At 43.9% G+C, this 25572-nt stretch overlaps 1 protein-coding gene across 1 annotated transcript in view; it reads right to left on the bottom strand.

Annotated features, from left to right (window-relative positions):
• Window positions 1–21225: 21225 nt before the first annotated feature.
• Window positions 21226–25572, bottom strand: part of LOC310788581 (uncharacterized protein) — a gene marked incomplete at its 3' end in the record, with an annotated part of 28185 nt that continues 23838 nt past the window's right edge. Inside the window, exons 14-16 of the mRNA XM_083650112.1 lie at window positions 25010–25165; window positions 24665–24807; window positions 21226–21403 (exon numbers count right to left, since the gene is read on the bottom strand). Of these exons, the coding sequence (XP_083506238.1) occupies window positions 21226–21403; window positions 24665–24807; window positions 25010–25165 (477 nt within the window). The remainder of the gene's footprint in view (window positions 21404–24664; window positions 24808–25009; window positions 25166–25572) is intronic.

The raw sequence follows: 25572 nt of genomic DNA, 5'->3' as shown, positions 1-25572 counted from the left end.
TCTTTCCCTCACCTGCTTCAGCCCGGGGTAATCAGTGCACAGCAGCACACACATGTACAACACTCCAGGTTGAGTGGTGACGTGACGGGGAAGCCTATGCGACACTGTGTGTAGTTCTGGATTAGCTTAGCATGAGCTTTTTACTTCTAGGGCTCGCATTTACGCTTCAAAACTCATGATGATTGACCCTAATCATTCACCTTCTTCTTCCCCCTGCCTACTGCTTTCTTCGGACGCTTTCCAACAGATTCCTTCCATGGTATGAAGTCCTATTGGGGAAAACAACAACAAAAAACAACACACAAGATGATATTAATTTGTGGTCTGCTTAGTTTCAAAGCCCCCATTGTGCCTGTGTGTGTGTGTGTGTGTGTGTGTGTGTGTGTGTGTGTGTGGACCTGGTCACTGCTCTTGTCAGACTCAGACTCTGAAGGGGAGGGTTCTGGTTCAGATCCGCTCTCCTCTCCATCTCTGTCACTGGATGAGGCCTGGGCCTTTTTGGGGGGAGGGGCCCGCTAAAATGGGATTTGATTAAATGACACATTGTCAACTGCACCAACATAGTTATTTTGCATCATGCAATCTGTACAAAATGGAGTAGGATTCATTATACAACAGGTTGTTTCAGTCAGCAATCTAATGAGTCCAGCCATGTTGATCATTCCTATTAAGTACAGCTCTTGATGCTTTTTGGTTTCTATGCCAACTACTGTCATCATCTCTATCAAGCAATTATGGGTTATTATTACTATTATGTGAACTTCAGTTTTGCTGATGGTACTCAGCTATATTTTGTGCTTATTGTGTGTACCGTATATTTTGTGCCCTGTTGTACCCATAATTACGCTAAAGAATTCCCTCTTGTGTATTACTGCTAAATTATATTTCAGATTTTCTGTTTAGCAAAGTATTCAGTCACAAAACATAAAGTGATCTTAACTCATTGAGTGCCAATGACGACTATCGTCGTCAATTCAAATAGTAACGTAGGGTGCCAATTAGGGCTGTGCCGATTCACTTATCTCCCGATTCGATACTATCACGATACTTGGGTGCCGATTCGATATATATTGCGATTCTTAAGTATTGCGATTCTACGATTATTGCGATTCGATATTACGATTTATTGCGATTTTTGTTTCTTTTTTTCTTTTCTTTTTTCAGTTTGTTTGCTTTTTTACACTAGATTAGAACATGGGAAAAGTTGAATCATACACTAGAGACTGTATATTATATCATGAGTAGGGCTGGGCGATATAGTTAAAAACAGGGGCGGACTGGGATCATAATTCAGGCCGGGCATTAGATACCAAGCAGGCCAGGCCGATATGGGCCGACGCGCGTGAAATTTGGGCTGTTTGAAGCCCAATTTGGGCCGTTTGAAGCTCAATTTGGGTCGTTTGAAGCCCAATTTGGGCCGTTTGAAGCCCAATTTGGGCCAAGTCCAATTTTACAATGAGATGCACCCACTTTAACCCTGAAGTGTAATTATTACTTCAGACTAACTAATAAAGTAATAAAACCACTAGTAAACCAGTAGGCAGCGCCTGGCCTGCTGTTCAGTGAGTGGCCTGACTGCGGGCACCAAAAAAAAAAAAAAAATTTTTTTTTTTTTTTGCTTTTGCGATTATCGATTCTGGAATAAAAGATCGATTCAAAAAATCGTGACATTAAAAATCGCGATACTTAGGTGAATCGATTTTTTCTCCCACCCCTAGTGCCAATGACGACTAAAGTCGTCAATTGCGTTTTTTGACGGTGGGACGTGGATCAAAGCCTGATGCATCTCCTGTGAAAGTATGGGGGATGTCGAATGTGCAAAAGCTATTTTACGGACCCATTAGGTGGCGACAGTGCTCTCCAGATTAGAGAAAGGTGAGGAAAAAACAGAGAAGAAGTCATGGGGAAACGGAAACCGCATCGGTATGCATCGATATGCATGAAGCATAACGTTAGCTGTGCCTGTGAACAGCAGCCAATCTGCTGCCACAATTGAGCCCCTCCGTCTCCGCTGCGATAGCCCATCCACATGATTAGTTGCCGACACCAGCGTCTTTCTGAAAAGTTACATTATTCTCAGCTGGGAGCCGGCGACAAAAACGGCGGAACGCTGTGAAAAAGCTGGGCGTAGCGCACTTTTCAGTGCAGAGAAAACGCAGCAGAGAGCCACCAGAGACACTCCCACGGAGGAGTGTGCAGTTGAGGGGGGTGGGGCACGCAGGGCACCATACAACACCGACCCAGACAGCAGGAGGCTCGATGGACAGATTTACAAACACAAGCTAGAATATCTGATGCCCACCAGCAGTAAAGCAAGACCAGCAAGAAGGTGTAGGGTCTGCGCACGCACCAGCGCTGCTGGTTGCAGCTAAAAAATATTATTTTGCCAAACAGAAATTCCTTTGTTTTCGCTGTTTTATTGAAGGAAATTATTTTTGAGGTGTCACTACATCAGAAAATATTAGCTTCAGAGTCAGTGATGTGCTTGAAATGCTTCATTTCACAAAAGGCTGATTATCTCAGCTTCTAGTTTGAAACGTCTGTTTTTGCTGAAAACAACCTAGCTTCTCCGGCTGATAACTAAAGAACGGAAAATGATATCAATAAACTTTTTTTTGCTGATGATACAATAGAGTCTCATCGTTCTTTGGGCGTGTTCGGTGTTTACATAGTAATATCACACAATATTCTGTGGGCCTCGAGAAATCACTGAAAACGCTCTGAAAGGGCTGGCACTGGGAGCATCCGTTTTCCAAAAGTGGCTGGCACTCAATGAGTTAAGAGATATCCTTGTCAGTGGATGGCTGTTAAACACTGTCTGAAATTAAAAGACTACAGTTACCTTAGCAGGGGGCAGCTTCCGCTTCACTGCTCCTCCCTTTCCTCTGTCTTCACTTCCGGAATCAGAATCCACCTCGCTTGCCGAGTCAGCTTTCTGAGGCACCACAGCTTCTTGCTCCTCCTCCTCCTCGCTGCCTCCGCCAGTGTTACTGCCCTCGCTGTCAGACGAGCTGGCAGGCTGCAGATGAATCTGGATAAGGAGAGATGAGTACGTATGAATTTTCTCATTAAAACATACTGGAGTCCGGAAAACATCGATGCTAACACTTCCGGGTTCTTCACTGTTTTCGCCTATGGGATTTTTGAATGGGTTTTTGGCGCGATGCTTCAAATAAGGTCTCTGGGCAACGCAAGCTTAATCAAACGCGAACCAGTGTTCAGCGGGATAATCTTCACACATGAGGACCACTTTTATGAGTTTTGCAGCTTTTACGTGCCGTTAAAAGGGCGGCTAGCTAGCAAACGGCTTAATGAGACTACACTGTTGAGTTGACGGGGATATTATACGTCAATAGCGTCATCACTTCAAAGGACGAACACGGAAATTGTCTTTCCCTCACCTGGTTCAGCCCGGGGTAATTAGTGCACAGCAGCACACACATCAACAACACTCCAGGTTGAGTGGTGATGTGACGGGGAAGCCTATGCGACACTGTGTGTACGGTAGTTCTGGATTAGCTTAGCATGAGCTTTTTACTTCTAGGGCTCGCATTTACGCTTCAAAACTCATGTTCCCTTGGAGATGATTGACCCTAATCATTCACCTTCTTCTTCCCCCTGCCTACTGCTTTCTTCGGACGCTTTCCATCAGATGTCTTCCCTGGTATGAAGTCCTATTGGGGAAAGCAACAACAAAAAACAACACACAAGATGATATTAATTTGTGGTCTGCTTAGTTTCAAAGCCCCCATTGTGCCTGTGTGTGTGTGTGTGTGTGTGTGTGGACCTGGTCACTGTTCTTGTCAGACTCAGACTCTGAAGGGGAGGGTTCTGGTTCAGATCCGCTCTCCTCTCCATCTCTGTCACTGGATGAGGCCTGGGCCTTTTTGGGGGGAGGGGCCCGCTAAAATGGGATTTGATTAAATGACACATTGTCAACTGCACCAACATAGTTATTTTGCATCATGCAATCTGTACAAAATGGAGTAGGATTCATTATACAACAGGTTGTTTCAGTCAGCAATCTAATGAGTCCAGCCATGTTGATCATTCCTATTAAGTACAGCTCTTGATGCTTTTTGGTTTCTATGCCAACTACTGTCATCATCTCTATCAAGCAATTATGGGTTATTATTACTATTATGTGAACTTCAGTTTTGCTGATGGTACTCAGCTATATTTTGTGCTTATTGTGTGTATATTTTGTGCTATTTTGTGCCCTGTTGTACCCATAATTATGCTAAAGAATTCCCTCTTGTGTATTACTGCTAAATTATATTTCAGATTTTCTGTTTAGCAAAGTATTCAGTCACAAAACATAAAGTGATCTTAACTCATTGAGTGCCAGCCACTTTTGGAGAACGGACGCTCCCAGTGCCAGAGTTTCAGAGCGTTTTCAGCGATTTCTCGAGGCCCACAGAATATTGTGTGATATTACTATGTAAACACCGAACACGCACAAAGAACGATGAGACTCTATTGTATCAGCAGCAAAAAAAAGTTTATTGATATCATTTTTCGTTCTTTAGTTATCAGCCGGAGAATATAGGTCAAAAACAGCAAAAACAGGCATTTCCATCTAGAAGCTGAGATATTAAGCCTTTTGTGAAATGAAGCATTTCAAGCAAATCACTGACTCTGAAACTAATATTTTCTGACCTGAAACATCTGAACAGTAATTTCCTTCAATAAACAGCACCCACACCCCCCTCAACTCCAAACTCCTCCTCCGTGGGAGTGTCTCTGGTGGCTCTGCTCGCTGTGCTGGCTGCTGCGTGTGTCAGGCGAGTCTCTGCCTCCTGCTATGGCAGGCTCTGCTGCCTCACGGATCCACGTTCAGATGGCGGCCGCTCGTCGGGGGAGTCTGGATGGGGCTCGCGTTCGTCTGCGTTTCTAGGGTTTCGGTTGTGAGCTGGGATGAAGCTGCGTCCGATTATAGGCTTTCTGCTGCGCGTTTCAAAGTGCGCTGCACCCAGTCTATTTTCGGAGCGCTCAGCCTTGTGCGCCGGCTCCCAGCGCGACACTGAAAAGCCAAACCATTCTCATGAGAATGGTTTGGCTTTGGTTTTATTTTCTGGCGGCTAATCGTGTGGAGAAGCTATGCAGCAGAGACAGAGACATTAGTGGGAGCGGATTGACTGCTGTTCGCAGCTAACGTTGGCTCCAGGCAGCCAGAGCAATCTGTGCCGCTCTGGCTCATGCATCGGTTTCTCTTTCATCACGGGGCTTTTTCTGCTTTTTTTTCCCTCAACTTTCTCTAATCTGGAGAGCACTGTCGCCACCTAATGGGTCTGTAAAATAGGTTATACACATTCAATAGCTCCCATATTTTTATAGGAGATGTAAGAGGCTTTGATCCACGTCCCACCGTCAAAAAACGCAATTGACGAACATACTCGTCCTTGGCACTCTACGTTAGTATTTGAATTGATGAACATACTCGTCCTTGGCACTCAATGAGTTAAGAGATATCCTTGTCAGTGGATGGCTGTTAAACACTGTCTGAAATTAAAAGACTACAGTTACCTTAGCAGGGGGCAGCTTCCGCTTCACTGCTCCTCCCTTTCCTCTGTCTTCACTTCCGGAATCAGAATCCACCTCGCTTGCCGAGTCAGCTTTCTGAGGCACCACAGCTTCTTGCTCCTCCTCCTCCTCGCTGCCTCCGCCAGCGTTACTGCCCTCGCTGTCAGACGAGCTGGCAGGCTGCAGATGAATCTGGATAAGGAGAGATGAGTACGTATGAATTTTCTCATTAAAACATACTGATATCTTAAAACCGTAGGTCCCTGGCACATCTGTCACCAAGTATTGTAGTCGACAAATGTCGACAAAATGTGTAACCCCCCCCCAGACACACACACACACACACACACACACACACAGTGTCTCACACTTGCAATTGCAACATTTCAATAGGAAGAAATTCACAAGTTGATGTACAGTTGTTTTGCTAATGAGTTCTACAACAACGGACATGACGCAGACTACCACAGACATCACAGATTTCGACCAAATGATCAATTATAGAAATGAGGATGATAAACGACAAAAGATCAACAGGCAGGTGAAAAATCTGTGGATAATACAGGATGACACCTGAAGGGAGAGTAACTGCTAAATCGATAGCAAAGGAATCTATCAGATTCTGTTTCAATTTACAAATATGCATATTTCCCTACTAGTAAACAAAGTTAGCCGGTGTGACAGCCTAACTGGTCGCTCCACTATCCTGTCTCCATACAATATGCGTGCGTGTGATTGTTGTTTACTGTGCGTGTGATTGTTGTTTACTTCCTGCAGCAGCTGTTGTGCACTTCTGTCCGCATATTCAACAACTCCACAATGAAACACTGAAGTCTCCGGCGGATGAAAACTACCCTTCTTTGCTTTTTTACCATCTTTTAATCTCCACTGTGCCTGTCCAACAAATAAATAAACTTAGGCTGTCACACCAGGGCTAGAGTCAGACACTCACGCCTCGCGCCACTTGGCGCTAATGGAACTAGGTTCCATTGCCGTTGCCACCCAGTGACGCGGTTTGTTTACCAAAATACTGCTCGGCTGATCCCTCGTATAGCACTTGTCTTAGTGACAAGCAAGACAACAGTAAACGGACAGGTTTTGGCATTGAGTTTGGCGTTAAGAGAGCGAGCTCCGACCCCCAGTAAAACAGCAGGAGTAACGTTAACTCTTACCCCGCTCGCCGGACGCTTCTGGCTCATACTGAGCGCATTAGCGCCCGGCGAATGCAACCCATTTCACATATTAAATTTTGCCATTTTCACGTCTGGGTCTAAAATCCCGGCTCCTACCTGAGTCTTCACGTGAAGTGAAGACGCTATCCGATGTCAAACATCCTCTTCTTTTAATGACACCTAGTTGTTGCATCCAAAATGTTGCATAAAATCCACTTTTCTGTCGCTCAAAAACCGAAAACCATGTATCTGGAGCACCGCCCCTTCTTCTTCTCTGATCTGAAGCAACCCGGAACAATGACTTCCGGGTTGCTCGAGGTGCTCCAAATAAATGCTTTTCGGTTTTTGAAAGACAGAAAAGTGGATTTTATGCAACATTTTGGATGCAACAACTAGGTGTCATTAAAAGAAGAGGATGTTTGACATCGGATAGCGTCTTCACTTCACGTGAAGACTCAGGTAGGAGCCGGGATTTTAGACCCAGACGTGAAAATGGCAAAATTTAATATGTGAAATGGGTTGCATTCGCCGGGCGCTAATGCGCTCAGTATGAGCCAGAAGCGTCCGGCGAGCGGGGTAACGTTAACTCTAGCCCCATAACATGACGCCACTGTACTTACTGTAGCCTACAGCAGTCAGTAAGTACAGTAAGTGGCGTCACGTTAACTCCAGAGTGTCCCTACTTAAGCTTAAGCTTAGTTTTCATTACATGTAGCAGCATTTAAATACAGTACTGCAAAATGCTGCTGATTAAACTGGTAGCTTGTTGGCTACCCCGCTAGCCGGGCGCTTCAGTATGAGTGAGAAACGCTCAGACTCGATAACCTTACCTTTAGTAATTGTATCTTCACTATGGCTCGTTTCATAACTTCTGTCGCCATTTCAGGACAATGCTAAGTTACCAACGAAAATACATAAATAAAGTAAAAAGTTGCCAACGCCTGCAGCCTGTCCACGCCAAGCAAACACTAGCAGTGCACTCCCACAACAAGAAACCTCGCGCCAAGCGCCACACGGCTTGTTTTGTAACTAGCTACTCCCCTCTGCGTTGTAACAAAATTCTAACAGCTCATTGGTTGATATTTCCATGTGACACACTTTAGGTCATGCGGAAGCAGTTGCGGAAACCATAGATATGGCGGAAACCAGTTCGAGGCATGGCCGCTCTGTCCTGCGTAGCGTACCTGATCTCTCCTTTGACAGAGGAGAGCCCATGCGGAGCCCATGGGGGAGATGCGTTACTGAGGCAGGAAGTCAGAAGAAGACCCGCCCCCGTCTTCCGGTGGCCTGTGCTGCAGTGTTTTCGTTCCCCCACAGAAATGCAACAGTAGGCAGTCGCTACGATTTAGAGAAAAAATAAGAAGCATGGCCATACCAAACGAAGTTTTTTTTTTTTAGCTAACGTTACCCAGCAAACATCGTCTTGACCGCGACGTCACCAGACGATATAATTGTGGTTTGGCATCTTACTCGCGTCGCCCATGTTTTCTAAACGGAACACAAAATTGAGCGGAATATTTTTCCTGGAGCACAGCACGGTCTTCCGCCCATAGCCGGAAAACTCGGAGTCGGAGCAAGGTTTTTCCATCCAGGCTACGTGAAACAGAAAGCAGTGGGTAACCGTGCATTCCTTTGCACTTGGAATTTTGAAACAAGACCTACGACAGGGAGAAGTGCAATTCAAGACGGAATTCCGAGTGGGAAACTTGGGCAGCAACAATCTGACGTCACAATCAACATGGCGGCGCACAAAGAGACACACACGGTGATAAGTAAGCAGTTACTTTTTCACAAATGTTTCACTTTGTGTTATGAAACAACTTAGTTGCCATTTCGATTCCCATATAGTTGATTTGTGCTTGATCGAAGCATGCACAGCGGTAGCCTTCTAGCGTCCATGTTTGTAGGCATCCACGCAGTTGGAACGCAGAGCGGAACATGGATATTCCGACTCCCGACTTTGAATGGAAGGCAGCAGCATGTGACCATGACGTCCTGTGCCAATACAGGAAGTAGCCGAGCAGCTGCTAGCCCGCTACCGCTACTAGTCATAACAATAATGATTATGATGAGTAACATTAAGTTAATCAACGAGGTGAATTAAACGATTTTGCGTGTCATAAACGTGGATTATTGTTGATGCTGCGCGAATCGGTAAAAAAACGAATGTTACCATTATGGCAAAAGCTGTCATGATCATCATTTTATCAGTCATTTTCTTGTCATCGAAGGTAAGTTGAAAGAGGAATAACGTCAAGTCAAACTCGGTCGACAGGCCTAACGCCTGAGAGTACTAATAGCTAGCTACTGTTAGCTGGTTAACTAGACTTTAAATCCAAATGTTCTGCCTGTTGTCATTTTTGTTTATGTTGTATGCATGGTTTTTTGAGTACGGTTAGTGAAACGTTAGGGTTTCCTGGAAACCTGAAAAAAATCATGGCATTTCAAAATCTTTGTTTTCCAGGCACTTTAAAAGTCATGGAATTAGTCAAATCCTTGAACCCGTAGGGAAAGTAATGGGATTTTGTTGCGACTGCACATGAGTGCTTCTTGTATTTTATGCTATTTTTTTAATGGAAAAATTCACGTTTTGTTTGAATAGCGTCCAGGTGAGGCAGTGACTCTAAGCACTAAAATCCAATATTAAGAGACCGGGGTGAAATTGGTTTTATATTCGATATTCGCCTGTTTTACCCGTTTCTAACTGTAATAGCTTCATGAAAACGGCACCAATTAATTCCAGATTAGTCTTATTTTGTACAGATACGCGAGGCCGACATTTCACAGCTTTGATCAACTCCCCAACCGCAGCGGTTATCGCGCAATTGCCGAGGAACGACTCTGAATATCCTTCTGAGTGCGTGCGGCAAGCTGAATATCTAGGGACCGTCGTCAAAGAGCAATATCCGTAGTTTCACCTTTGTAACAACGGTTGTATTTCCTAAAAAAATAAAAGAGTAGAAATACAAATAAAAGAGTAGAAATACAACTGTTATGGCCATTCTGTTTCTCCACAGTCTAGTCACAGCGCCACCTACTGGCAACACAAAAAGCAGTTTATTCTGAAGACCGTTTGCCCGATTGACCTCAAATTTGGCGTGTGTGCTGCTATGAACCAGATGTAGTCTGGCACTGAATTTCGGACATGTGGATGGTCATAGCGAATATGGTTCTGTGACATATTGATTGTCTAGCAAAGTCCCAAATGTTTTTTTCTGCTAAACAAAGGCTGTGGAACTTTAGCAGTGGGCTTAGCAAAAGATGAGAGGTGGTTTGGTGTCGATCGCTTGACTAACGGCAGAGCTATTTCAAAATAAAAGCCGCGAATATGGTTCTGTGACATATTGATTGTCTAGCAAAGTCCCAAATGTTTTTTTCTGCTAAACAAAGGCTGTGGAACCTTAGCAGTGCGCTTAGCAAAAGATGAGAGGTGGTTTGGTGTCGATTGGTCCACTAACGGCAGAGCTATTTCAAAATAAAAGCCGCGAATATGGTTCTGTGACATATTGATTGTCTAGCAAAGTCCCAAATGTTTTTTTCTGCTAAACAAAGGCTGTGGAACTTTAGCAGTGGGCTTAGCAAAAGATGAGAGGTGGCTCCACGAAAATATTGTATGCTTTAAATCTAAAATGGTTCATGGATTACATTCTAATCTAACAAACCTATCAATTTAAAAGTCAAGCACGTTACCGTGGAAACAATTAAGCTTAGCCCAAAATCACAAATCAGAATGAGGTATATTTTCTATCTTGTAAGGGCTCCTTGGCTGAAAAACATTTGAGAACCTCTGTGTTAAACGTACACAATGATAAAATGTCAAAATTGTCATCTTCAAGAGTAGCATTCATACATTATCATCAACTATCAACTCATTATCATAAACTATTTAAATAACAACACAGAGACATTTTATTAGCTAATGACTTTATTGGGAAACATTGTGCAAAACGTGTGTTTTCTCACCTCTTCTCAGTTCTCAGTGTCCTGGTCTGGACTGAGGAGGCGAAACGGAGGCAGATGGGTCCAACCTCACTTGTGAGGTCCAACCTCACTTGTAGACGGGGAGCAGTGGAACATGCCAAGTGTGGTTGAGTAGGGGGGGGGGGTTAATTGATTACAGTTTTTCACAATTGCTTAAACACATTTCCTGATAGACTACCTTCTTGATAGACACTTCTCTTGCAAAAGCACACTTTGCCCTCAAAACGGTGTTAACTGTTCACATGACAAACACATACATCATATGAGTAGACATTTCTAAGCACCCATTGAACACTGGTGTGCAGAATGGAAAACACTATGAATAGACTACCTCACTACCCATCTCAAAACTCACACACAAAATGCTAAATCCTACACTTCTCTTGCAAAAGCACACTTTGCCCTCAAAACGGTGTTAACTGTTCACTAAATGTAGGGATGCACGATATATCGGCAATCATATCGGTATCGGCCGATGTTAGTCATTTTTTAACATATCGGTCATATCGGTATCGGTCAGATGTTGCAATGTTAATATCGGTTATCATTATCAGCCAAATTCTTCACATTGATATGAAATAATGCAGTAAATCTATGATTTATGGGCTTTTCCAAAGGCGTTGCAAATAAAGAAATGCATAATTTTTTCAAATTCAGTGTTAACATGTGTTTTTCAGTATGTACAAAATGTGATGATCATAAAAATGTGGTTTTATACAGATCATATCGACATCGGTAAATATCGGTTATCGGCCATAACAGCAATGTTAATATCGGTTATCGGCATCGGCCAAAATTTTCATATCGGTGCATCCCTAACTAAATGGTATTTTCTTTTCAAATGACAAACACATACATCATATGAGTAGACATTTCTAAGCACCCATTGAACACTGGTGTGCAGAATGGAAAACACTATGAATAGACTACCTCACTACCCATCTCAAAACTCACACACAAAATGCAAAATCCTACACTTCTCTTGCAAAAGCACACTTTGCCCTCAAAACGGTGTTAACTGTTCACTAAATGGTATTTTCTTTTCAAATGACAAACACATACATCATATGAGTAGACATTTCTAAGCACCCATTGAACACTGGTGTGCAGAATGGAAAACACTATATGAATGCTTTATCAGTAGAATTATGCCTTTGCATGTTCAGTTTCAGGTTGTGCACATTGTGTCTAATGTGTTTAAACAATTGTGAAAATCTGTAAAACCAATTTTTGAGGGGTTAAACTACTTGGAGTCATTATAAATGATTAGGTTTGATGTATGGGAAAGTCAATGTACCGGTAATAATAGTTGTGTTGAAGGGGACTCTTGTTGTATTGTGTGGTTAATTGAAAACTAATTATGTTTGTCTCTGCATAGGAGGGGCTGCATCCTTCAATGGGGGATTCATGTCCCTGCTTCTGACAGGGGAAGGCACCAGGACTGCTGCCTACATACTGTAACTGGACCCATTTGCAGGGGCTTAGCCTACTGGTTTAGTTCAGTTTTGTCTTGTCAAGTTTTGAATAGTGATCTGTTGAATTTATAAAGTACAATAAAACCTTTGTGGGGAAAGCCATAACAAAACTGCCTAGAGATCCATTGTAAGTTACCCACTCCTCTGCAGGCGCAATCCCTGCAGCGATGGTAGAGTGAACAGGGTGAGAGGAAGGAGGCGGGGAGATAGATGGCAGAGGAGGGAGAGGAGGTAGGGAGGCTAGAGAGAGGACAGAGGCAGGAGGGAGGCTAGAGAGAGGAGGCAGGAGAGAGGACAGACAGGAGGTAGGGAGCTAGAGAGAGGAGGCAGGAGAGGACAGGAGGGAGGAGAGGACAGACAGGAGGTAGGGAGGCTAGAGAGAGGAGGCAGGAGAGGACAGGAGGGAGGAGAGGACAGACAGGAGGTAGGGAGCTAGAGAGAGGAGGCAGGAGAGGACAGGAGGAGAGAGAGAGAGGACAGACAGGAGGTAGGGAGGCTAGGTAGGGAGGCTAGAGAGAGGACATGAGGGAGGAGAGGACAGAGAGGACAAAGACAATGCAGGAGGTTGCACCTGCGTAGAGAATAGCAAGAGAGGCACCTCCCCCCCCAACCTCCTCCCTTCACTCCCACCTGTCTCCCTCCCCTTCACTCCCTCCTGTCTCCCTCACCCCTCCAACCTGTCCACCACCATTTCCCCCCCCCCCCATCTCCTCCTCCCGTCTCCAACAAAATCCCCTCCTCTGCCATCTATCTATGTATCTCCCGGCTTCCTTCCTCTCACCCTGTTCGCACTCAACCACTCTACCATCTCCGCAGGGACTGAGCCTGCAGAGAGAGGGGAGCAGGCACAGTCCCTGCAGAGATGGTAGAGTGGTTGAGTGAGAACACGGTGAAGGAAGGAGGCCGGGAGATGGCAGAGGAGGGAGGGAGGGGAGGGGGGGGAGGAGGGAGGGATGGGGAGGAGGGAGTGGGGGATGGGGAGGAGGGGGGGGAGATGGGGGGGGGAGGAGGAGGGAGGGGTGGGGAGAGGAGGAGGGAGGGGGGGGAGGAGGGAGGGGTGGGGAGGAGGGAGGGGTGGGGAGACGACTTCAAATCCCCTGCAGGAATCAAACCTGCACTTCTCCGCATACAATGCGGCTGTTAAGGTGATCGCCTTAACCCCTAGACCATCAGCTAGGTAACTTACAATGGATCTCTAGGCAGTTTTGTTATGGCTTTCCCAATGAAAGACTTGAAAAGGTTTTAGTGTCCGTACCGGGATTCAAACCACAAACCTTTGGGTTGGAAGGCATGGTCTTTCACCACTGGACTACAGCCCAGCTCAAACACACAGCACATGCAGCAAGTCAAATAGATGTGGTTAAGATCAGGGTTTTCTTAACCACGACCATACCCTAACCCAATTGATATGGTGGTCGTGGTTAAGAAAACCCTGATCTTAACCACATCTATTTGACTTGCTGCATGTGCTGTGTGTTTGAGCTGGGCTGTAGTCCAGTGGTGAAAGACCATGCCTTCCAACCCAAAGGTTTGTGGTTTGAATCCCGGTACGGACACTAAAACCTTTCAAGTCTTTTTTGAATATTTTGTTTTCAATTATTAATATTATTTTCACATTTACTAATCATTAACCACTCTATTCAGGAATTGACCGACTAATCAGCAACTATCTAATGATTAACTAATATATTCACGAACTGACATGTATTAAAACAGTTAACTACTCTGAGTCTGCACTGAGTGCTCATAAGTGTCAAAATAGAAAACCAGATTCAAACATAGGCAGAATGGTTCCAGGTCCATGTTTATCATACCAGAATGTTAGCACAACAATACAAAACTCACAGCAACAAGTAGACCAGTGGTTTATTGATAGTATTCTGTGACATCACCACACAGACATCTTGGTCTGCTTGTAATCAATTAACAGGTGATTAACCACACAGCCAATGAGCTGTGTGTAGTGTAAAGTGCCATATTGGTCGGAAATGCATGTGACATCATGGGAATACTATGAATAGACAAGTCCAAGTGAATCAGTTGTTATTAAGCTTTATGAAGGCTACTTAAACAAGATAATTTAGGATAGATATAAATGTACCAAATGTTATAGCTATGTTATAGCAGACGTTTTGTCATTTCTAAAAAAATAGATTTTTCAGGTTCGCACAACATAGTATTGCATAAGGAGTTGCTCATAATAACTCTTTTTAAATCTTTAAAGTATTTTAGTTGCTGTTCTGGGTATGGCATTGCATCCCTGAGAAGGCTACATCGGTACAGCTGGGTTTCATTCAGGTTCATGTGTAAGGATACTCATTCTACAGCGGGTGTTTATATGATATACTGTGCAAATCTATATTTTTTAATCTCTTAAATTACATAATATTCCTTTGGTTTCTTCAGTGCGGTTTGCTGATATGTCAAAGAGATAGTTACACAAATAAATGACAAAACTCATAAGCAAACAGAAATGGTGAAGTGCTGCTCATTTCAGAGAGATACCGTATTGCACAGACAGATGAGATCATCTTCACGGTGGAAGAGGTTTCTCCTGCTGGAGCAGGAGTGAGCTCATCTGCCAGGGTTAAACAAGGTCGTGAGCCAGGGGTGAGTGAGGTCGTCTGCCAGGGGTGAGCGAGGTCGTCTGCCAGGGGTGAGTGAGGTCGTCTGCCAGGGGTGAGCGAGGTCATCTGCCAGGGGTGAGCGAGGTCGTCTGCCAGGGGTGAGCGAGGTCATCTGCCAGGGGTGAGTGAGGTCATCTGCCAGGGGTGAGTGAGGTCATGAGCCAGGGGTGAGCGAGGTCGTCTGCCAGGGGTGAGTGGGGGTGAGCGAGGTCATCTGCCAGGGGTGAGTGGGGGTGAGCGAGGTCATCTGCCAGGGGTGAGTGAGGTCATCTGCCAGGGGTGAGCGAGGTCATGAGCCAGGGGTGAGCGAGGTCATCTGCCAGGGGTGAGCGAGGTCATCTGCCAGGGGTGAGTGAGGTCATGAGCCAGGGGTGAGCGAGGTCATCTGCCAGGGGTGAGTGAGGTCATCTGCCAGGGGTGAGTGAGGTCATCTGCCAGGGGTGAGCGAGGTCGTCTGCCAGGGGTGAGCGAGGTCATCTGCCAGGGGTGAGTGAGGTCGTCTGCCAGGGGTGAGTGAGGTCATGAGCCAGGGTGGATGGGGGCAGATCAGGGCATGGTGGGGCAGGGCAGCAGCATCAGCATGAGACACAGAGGACTGGGGCTCAGTGCCAGCCCCGATGAGTCTCTCCCTACACACACACACACACACACACACACACACACACACACACACACACACACACACACACACAGGGGTCAAACCAATAGAACTGGAAAATAGAATGCTGTTAGCTACATGTTGTGTTTCAGAGCTGTTAGCTACATGTTGTGTTTCAGAGCTGTTAGCTACATGTTGTGTTTCAGAGCTGTTAGGTACATGTTGTGTTTCAGAGCTGTTAGCTACATGTTGTGTTTCAGAGCTGTTAGCTACATGTTGTGTTTCAGAGCTGTTAGCTACATGTTGTGTTTCAGAGCTGTTAGGTACATGTTGTGTTTCAGAGCTGTTAGCTACATGTTGTGTTTCAGAGCTGTTAGCTACATGTTGTGTTTCAGACCTGGCTACACGTTGTGTTTCAGAGCTGTTAGCTACATGTTGTGTTTCAGAGCTGTTAGCTACATGTTGTGTTTCAGAGCTGTTAGCTACATGTTGTGTTTCAGAGCTGTTAGCTACATGTTGTGTTTCAGAGCTGTTAGCTACATGTTGTGTTTCAGAGCTGTTAGCTACATGTTGTGTTTCAGAGCTGTTAGGTACATGTTGTGTTTCAGAGCTGTTAGCTACATGTTGTGTTTCAGAGCTGTTAGCTACATGTTGTGTTTCAGAGCTGTTAGCTACATGTTGTGTTTCAGAGCTGTTAGCTACATGTTGTGTTTCAGAGCTGTTAGCTACATGTTTGTTAGCTACATGTTGTGTTTCAGAGCTGTTAGCTACATGTGTTCAGAGCTGTTAGCTACATGTTGTGTGTCAGGCCTCTTTTGGTATGGTATGGTGTTTATTCTTAATCCCCGAGGGGAAACATGGTTTGCCACCAGAGCGAGAACAGATACAAACAAGAAACAGTAACATACAGCACAATAACAATAATACAGTGGAGAGAGAGAGAGCCTCACAAAGCAAGGCTAGCAGTGTTCATTAAAGAATTTTACAGAAGCAGGAACAAAAGATCTTCTAAATCGCTCAGTAGAGCACTGAGGCATCAAAAGCCTATTACTAAACGAACTGCGCAGGGCATTAAATACATTAAACAAAGGATGGCCTTCATAAGAAAGAATAGAATTCAATTTTCTCCTTGTTCTCTTGGCTATAATCATCTCCAAAGAATCAGGGGGAAGGCCAATCACTGAGCCTGCCTTTTTAATCATTTTGTTTATCCTATTTTTGTCCATGACAGTGAGGCTGCCCCCCCAGCAGAGCACAGCATAGAAAAGGACACTAGCTAGGATACCTTGGTAGAACACATGAAGAAGTGACCTGCTGATGTCAAATGATCTAAGCTTCCTCAAGTGGAAAAGTCCAGACTGGGCCTTCTTGAACACAGAATCTGTGTTCTTCTTCCAGTCCAGCTTACTGTCCAGGTGGACACCGAGATACTTATAAGACTGGACTATTTCTACCTCCAGCCCTTTAATAATGACAGGGGAGACTTCTGCCTTCTTCCTCCCAAAATCAATAACTAGCTCTTTGGTCTTTTCAACATTGAGCAGTAAAAAATTGTCATCGCACCAGGAAACAAATAAATCAATCTCCTTTTTATAGGCCCGATCGTCACCTTTGTTGATGAGACCAATAAGAGCAGTGTCATCAGAGAATTTCTGCATATGACACATGGCCTCACTATGTCTGCAGTCCGCAGTATAAAGAATAAAGAAAAAAGGAGCTAAAACTGTTCCTTGAGGGGCTCCAGTTTTTGTCCAGATGATATCTGATACAGTGTCGTCCAGCCTAACAAACTGAGGTCGAGGCACAAGATATCTCATGCACCAGGCGATGGTTGAATTATGCAATTTATATTGAATCAGTTTATTTGCTAGAATGTGTGGCTGGATAGTGTTGTTCAGGCTCCATCTGGGCCCTTCTTGATCTAACTTCGTTCTCTCTCTTTCTTAAAAAAAAAAAAAAACTAACCAACCTTGTACCACTAACCTAAACTTGTACCACTGTTCCTTCAGAAGTTGTAGTTGTCATAGACTGTGCTCCATAGTTGATTGCTCTATTGCTGACAAAAAATGTGTTATTGTAAGTCGCTTTGGATAAAAGCGTCTGCCAAATGACGTAATGTAATGTAATGTAATGTAATGAAGGCGCTCGAAAAATCAAAGAACATTTCCCTAACAGAGTTTAAATAAACGTCTTACAAATAAAGAAAAGCCACTGTCAAATCATGCGATTTAAGTGAATGTTTTGAGCTTTGAGAGGTTTGTTCATGTTTACCCATTTTGGTGGATTGTCCCAAGATCATACAAATGATGTGATTTTTGTGAACTTAAAGGCCCAATCCGTCAAAACTCACTATTACTGACGCCGGTGGCCGTTAGTGTAACTGCAGGCAGCGTGTGAACGAGCTGACGCGCGGGCACCATACTCGCACGCGCACAAGCAGTTGCCTGGCAACAGCAGAGCTGTTCGTTGCTTTGTAACGTTAACTCATAAAAGTCACTTGAAAACGGCAACCTGGACAATTTATCGGTCAGATCAGCCTCGAGATGCCCAGGAAGGATTCTGGATGAATTAGGGGACGTTATTGTGGCATGTTTGGTCGTGTTTTGGCTTGCGTTGACTGCGGGCAAGTCGATACTCATGTTAGCAAAAGCCAGGAAATAGCCTTCTCCCCCTGTATGTATGGTAATGCCTGGAGTTGACCAAACTGAACAATCAAACAATGTTTCATAAGCATAACAGTAACGTTAGGCATATTTAGGACTGTTAAATTCATTATCCACACAAGACGGTAACGTTATTAGTGGGGCTGGTGGTAATTTCTATAAATGTAAATGAATATTAGTTAGCCGCGATTAGCATCAAGCTAATGCTACTAGTATGTGCAGTCCCACTGCAGTCAGAGCCTGCTGGCTGCGGGAAGTGGATACTCATGTTTGCACAAGCCAGGAAATAGCCTGCTCCCCCTGTGTGTACGGTACCGTCAAACAATGTACCGTAAGCATAACAGACAGTAGGCTAACGTTAGGCATATTTCCGACTGTTAGATTCATTCATTATCAACACAAGACAGTAACGTTATTAGTGGGGCTGGTGGTAATTTCTATAAATATAGCTAAATCTATTAGTTAGCATCAAGGGGAGCGTGCCTATGTTCCCACAGCCCTATGTTCCCACAGCCCTTTCTTGACTATTTTATAGAGCAGCAACGCGTTGAAAATAGAACAGTGGCGTAACATAGAGCAGCGCGTGTGCTGCGCGTTGCATGCTGACAAGCCACGGCCGGTGTGAGACTTTACATTAAATATAATTGAATCTAAAAGGCGCGGCGCGTTTTTTTGCGCGACATACATGTTCGGTGTATTTTGGCCTTAAGGAGCTAAGTTTAGCAAAGGACGTGTCAAAATTATGCCAGAGAACAGCACATGTCCACAAGCCAGGGCTACTAGCAAACAATCAAAATAAGATTAATTTTTTATTTATTTAAATAAATAAAAATATTGCACTATTTATGCAGTTAACTCAACCTTTATTGCACTATTTATGCAGTTCACTCAACATTTTTGTGCCAGGAACAGGCAATCTGCAAGTGCTGTCCTTTGAAGACTATTTCAAGATTTATATTTCTGGCGCCAGCAACGCCAATGGATCTTTTCTCCTCTCGTTTCATGACGGTGGAAACAGAAATTCTGAACAACTAAAACCTTTCCTCCACGGTTTCCAGGGATCAAGCTTCCATGAATAGCAGCCATCTGAGCAAACACTGTGGACCACTCAGCACCAATGGGGCATGGCCGCGAATTACGATCAAAATATAAGGGGGTCGTCGGAACTACACCTCTCCACCAAATATCGTGAAAATCCGTGCTGTAGTATTTACGAAATAGTGCATTTGGTTTTTCAAACTGTCGCAATAGAAACAACTATGGACGGATCGTGATCAACAAAAAAGTGTTCCACGCAACACGCCTTCACCAAATTTGGTGCAAATTGGAACATTCTGCATCGAAACGTTTAGATCACATTGTGTTTTGTTATTTTTTGTGGTTTTTTGTCTCTTTGACCTTACTCAGTCATTCGTAGTGATGCATTGTGTAAGTTGGATTGTGAATGCCTTTTTGATTCTTCATTAATACAATAAAATAAAATTAAAAATTAAAATGCACACAGACAAAGAGTAAGTAAATCTTAGTAAACGTGGGAACATTATGAGAACTAGTGCAAACCACTTCTTGTAGTTTAGGGGGCTGGGGCCAAATCTGATATGGATGAATTGCTAACTAGTGCTAGTCATATTGTGTATTTTTTCATGATCATGTGTATTCTTGCATGATCAAAGGCACACAAAACTTTGAGACTGGTGTGGTTGTGCAACAAGACTATTGTTGGGAAATGTGGGAACACAGGGCCTTATTTTGGAAGAAAAAAAAATCTAAGAAATGTGGGAACATAGGGCTGTGGGAACATAGGGCTGAAATCTTAGAAATGTGGGAACATAGGGCTGTGGGAACATTGGGCTGTGGGAACATAGGGGTGACCCCCGCATGAAGCTAACGACTCACCACCGCAGCTAAATGCAGTCAAACAATAATGTTCCATGACCATAAGCATAACGGTACTAACGTTAGGGTTGCATTACTTCACACAAGACGGTAATGTTAGCAGAGTTTCTGACCAGGTGGTCAGATACTTGTACTACGGAGTGACAGTAAAAATCTTGAAAATCCATTAGCAAGCAGCTAACGTTATCTGGTCAAAACCACATTACAGTAGCTACAAGCAGCAAGTTCCCTTCATGAACCGAAAACACAGTCCTGACTCTAGTTTCCCCCCCGATGTCGGTCACATTGCTGCTGTCTGGCCAGACGGGCTTCATTAGATAAATATTTATTTATTTAGTCTGGACTTTTTCTGGAGTCTGTGTTTGTTGTTTCCTTTAGCTAGCAGCTAGCGACGAGCGTAACGTTAAAAGCTACTTCAGCCATTTCCTGTTAGCGTCTAGACAAGAGACAAGCTCGACGTGAACGCGCGAGACGTCACATCCTCTAGCTGTGGCGGGAGATGCTATCCACTTCGAAACTGCGGTTTTCCATGTATCTTCTGAACGGCTGGTCGGAGAGAAACGCCCCTGGTCGCCATTTTTAAGTGACGTCAAGGCGCATTCACTCAGTGCCAATAATAAACACTTTGTGCACATTTATTTCTCGCCAGAACCAACGGAATGGGCCTTTAAGTACATGTTTCTAATTTATCAATGGGCTTTTTAATTTATTTTTTTAATGATCCAAGTTGCAGTGGTTTACCTCTGAAGTCGGCAGGCCTGTCCTCCCAGGGTGACAGCACAATACCCAGGGCTTTCCACTGGTTACCTGACAGGGCTGCTTCCTGTTCAGCTGTTACTGCCACAGCCTGCTCATAGGAGAACATGCTGATCTGGTTCGGGTTAAACACCACCTGCAGAAGGTGACATGAGCCAAATGAGGGGAGGCACGAATTGTCAAGATGAACACACCAACATAGATAACAAGACATTTCGGGTCCCAGAACAAAAGCTGAATAGAACTCCATAGACTTGTTTTGTGGAAGTCAGGTCAGTGTACAGTAAACTAGTAATAATAGTCATTTAAGACTTACACTAAACTGCTCAGGTGGTATCATTGAGATAGCCAGAGGTGTGATTCCTTCAATTTGGTCCCTCACCAAAGCTGACATGGACATATCTGGAAGACCAGCTGCACAACGAGAAAGTGAAGTAGCATCAATGCTCCCAGAGCTAAACAGCCACCAACATAACTGAGTGAAAAATCACATTTAGCAGATGATCACAGAGAGGATTGTTCATATCAGGGTGCTCAACATGAGGAGAGTGGATGTGTCTTACCTGCCAGAACTCCAATCTCAATGAAGACATCAGTCTTCCAGTTACCTGTGGGTCCAAATGCAAGACTGTGTTGCAGAAGGTCGACGAGAGCCAGCAACTGGTCTGGTGAGCAGGACAGCCTCAGCTGACCCAGCCACAGCACAGCCTTACTGCAGCCACCAGGGGGAGACAGCAGGTCACACAGTAAGTAAAGGGGACAGAAGTACCACAGGAATGAGTCCGGACCTGGATGTTAACACTTCCGCCTCTTATGTGTAAAAGTCAATGGGATTTATGTGTGAGGATTTTGGTTGAATGCTTGAAATAAGGTCTGTGGTTAACAAAAGTTTATGACTTTTATGATTTTCAGTACAGAAGCGTAGGCTACAGTGTAAATGAAGCTACAGTGTAAATGAAGCATACAGTGTAAATGCGTTTTTTTATGAGATTTTCAGAAAATGCTTCAACAGTCATAAAAGCGGTCCTCATATATCTACACACACACACACATACAGTACATATAGTGTGTGTGTGTATATATATATATATATATATATATATACACACACACATACAGTATATACATATATACACACTATATATAGATCTTTTTGTGAATGTACAGCCCATTTTTAAACCAGCAGTATTTATATATAATACTAGTATAATAATATTATACTAGTAAATAGATAATAATATTATAGTATAATAATATACAATATAATAGTATAATAATAATAGATATATATACACATACACTAGGGTATTCACGACTACTGAATTTTAGTAGTCATCGACTACTTCCAAATAATAGTTGACTAGTCGATTAATACCGCTGAAGATATATTTTTTTCACACAATAGAAATGATCAATTCTCATCAAAAGGGTCTCAAAAACAGCCAGTAAAGGGTTAACTTAATGTAGGCGGGACCAATGTGGAGATATGTGAAATAGCAGAGTCCTGATTGGCTCTGAGAGGCTGTTTACAAATGAGCCATTACACCCCAGCAGCTTGTCTGAGTTGGAGATAGCGACTGTTTGACTTCAGTAACAACATAGACGAGTCTTTCTGTCTATTCACCTTATTCACCACACCCACTTTTTCTCTCTTCCGCGTTCAACGCAAACGTATTTGTTCTTCCGGTTCAGCGCTAGTTGCCTACTGTGGCTAATATTAGCCGCTAGTTAGTTATGTTATATGGCAGTAAAATGCCACTGAATGACCAAATTGATATAACTTTTAACCATTTCGAGTAACACTGTTTCCAAACGGATCACCAGCGTTAGTTTGTTTTTTATAAACGTGGCTATATTCATAACGTTTCTATCTCGGATGCGTTATTTTGAATCCCACATAGGTTACGCCTGGCGCAACCTAGGTGGGTTTCAGGACAAAACAGTCTCGACTCCACTAACGTCATCTTTAGAGCACAATATTCCTGGAATGCAAGTTTAACTAAACAGTTACATGTCCTCTGCATTCTACATAAAATTAAGATATTACGGGTTGTTTTATTTTGTATGTTACATACTTATTGGCCAAGATATGTTAGTTTATGGGGGAGTAATTCTGCCAGTTTAGGAGGAGAGTGTGGGCGGCCATCTTGCCTGCGAGGTTTTTGGCAAGTCTAAAACGGAAATACTATTACGAAATGACGTAATGCGGAAGCGTCCATGTGTGGGCAAAGAATAAGGTGAATAAGTACCTTCAATTCTGTTGATTTAACATGGCGTCATGTGGAAAATGAGTGTTCAAACAAATCTATGTTCAATTTATGTATTTATTCTTCACCACAGATGAACGATTAGTTGATTATGATGCATAGTGTCGACTAGTGTTTTTTTGTTGACTGTGAAAGCCCTAATATACACGTATAAACACTAGGGCTGTGAATCTTCACTAGCCTCACGATTCGATTACGATTCAGAGGGCTACGATTCGATTCGATTCGATTATCGATGCATCTCGATACATCTTAAATCAATGCATCACTTTTTTCCCCCAATATTCCCCAATGATTTATTTTTTCTCACTTTCTTTTTTCTCACTGCGTGACTACTTTTAAAATAAAAGTGCATTTGGAATTGCATTGTATTATGATCCATAATTAAAATAAACAACTGCATGTACTTCCATTATATTTTATTTGATTATTAACACATTGACTGCCAGCCGTTTTTTTTTTGCTGTAGGTAGCTTCTGCCAGGCCGTTTTTTGAGGATTCTGGCTCATTTTACAAGAGCCGAGGATTCTTTTCTGCTTGGAGTTTGTGAACACGAAGTTCACAAAAGTACTAATAGAATGTGTGCTTTCTCTGTCTAAAAGAGTTAGTTTGTAGAGTTAGTAGTTATGTAGATATTAGCCGTTGAGTACAGCATGGTTTCAGCTGTCTGAGAGTGAAAGCTGAGATAATCGCAGTTTTGTGAAATTCAATCAAACAGGCAGAACAGTCACTTTAACCATTTATTTTTGGCATCAGTGAGAGATCAGACATCCAAACAATATAGTTCCGAACGCCCTCTCCTTCAACTCCTCCCTCCGTGGGCGTGTCTAGTGGCTTTCAGCCTGCGTTTGTCACAAGCGAGTGCTCTGCTGCTGCTGCTGCGAGTTTGAGCAGCCTCCCTCCCTGGCAGCGAGTTTGAGCAGCCTCCCTCCCTGGCAGCGAGTTTGAGCAGCCTCCCTCCCTGGCAGCGAGTGTGGATAGGGCTCACTCGTCTCTTGGGTTTGAGAGCCCCGATGAAGCCCCGTGCGACTCTAGGCTTTATGCTGCCCACCCAGTCCATTTCTGGAACCCCCCACCGCAGCAGCGCGAAAGCGTCCCCGCCTACAGTATGAGAATGAGGCTCGTTCGTTTCTGGGTTTTCGGAATGCGTGCGATTCTGGCCTTTCTGCGGGCGTTTCAAAGTGTGTTTCACCCATAATATATTATGCAAATTTGCAATCCCCCGTGTGCTGCTGCTGGCGCGGCCCGAGAGCGGCGAGTCTGGTGACTGATGACTGTAAAATCGGCAAGCCATTTCCTTGAGAATGGAGGAAGCAGCCGCGGGAGGCGGCTGCTTTTGGTTGACTTTCTCTCTGTCGGGAGGGCACCGTCGCCACCTAGCTGGTCGGTAAAATAGATTATACACATTCTCTTCCTCCAATTCTGGGATAGGAGACGTAAAAGGGGTTGATCGATGTCCCACCGTCAAAAAAAAAAAATGTTTATGTAAGCCGAGATATCTCGTCCTTGGCACTCAACGGTTGGATCATGTAAGCCGAGATATCTCGTCCTTGGCACTCAACGTGTTAAAAAAATAAATAAAAATAATAATAATCGATTCTTGACATTTGTGAATCGATGCAGAATCGTGCACGTCCGCATCGACGATGCATCTTATAATCGATTATTTTTGACACCCCTAATAAACACACACACACACGTCTCACCTGAACTCCACAGCATTGAAAAAACGCATCTCTGTTGTTTTAGCTCCACACACGATGTATCCCATCGCCACAAAAGTGCTGGAGTCCAGCTGTGAAGGTTTCTGCTTGGTGGCGTTTAACAAGCGGCTGAACAGCACAGCCAGCTAGGATGAAAGCCATGGAGAGAATGAGTGAGCGTAAAATAGCCTCAAACAGGATTGTAGGTGGATGTATTAGCAACGTACTTGTACCTTCACCCTGTATTGTATAGCATGCCAGTGCTACTTGTACAATTTGTTTCAGAAAGCGAGTGAACACACAACACAGTGGATGTAATATGTCTCCGGCTATGACCGAAGCTGATACCTGTCTGTCTGTCCAGGTGTTGACTGATCCCATGGCGTAGATACTCCTCAGCTCGGACAGACGGAGGGTGCCCAGCTCTGCTTCTGACATCTCCACCGCTAGTCCACCCAGCTGAGCGACCAGGGACGGAGACATGGAGCGGATGTGGCCATGCACCTTCATGCGCGTGTTCACGCATACACACACGCATGCATGCACACACACACACACACACACAATCCCAGAGAGACCCCAGTTAAAACATGGCAGACATTTTAGCAACATTTCACATCCATAAAACCATATTCACCAACTTAAAGTCTTTATTTATTGTTTTTGAAAAGCGTAGCAAACAATATACTAAAACAATATATTCTTCCAACAATAAGAAATCTATTAAATCACCTTTGTACATTTGTACTACATGTTTTGCAATTAAAAAAAGACAACCCTAACAACTGGATTTAGGAGGGGTTTCAAATGTAAACAGGAAGTATGGAAATGTCCCATAGGGAAGAAGCCTGGAATGAAATGCATGTGTGATGTGACGTGATGTGATGTTCTCACTGTGGTAGTTCCTGCAT

Source organism: Poromitra crassiceps, assembly GCF_964638095.1.
Source record: "Poromitra crassiceps genome assembly, chromosome: 13".
Taxonomy (NCBI): domain Eukaryota; kingdom Metazoa; phylum Chordata; class Actinopteri; order Beryciformes; family Melamphaidae; genus Poromitra; species Poromitra crassiceps.
Note: the sequence above shows the minus strand (reverse complement) of the source record. Positions and strands in the feature narration are given on the sequence as shown.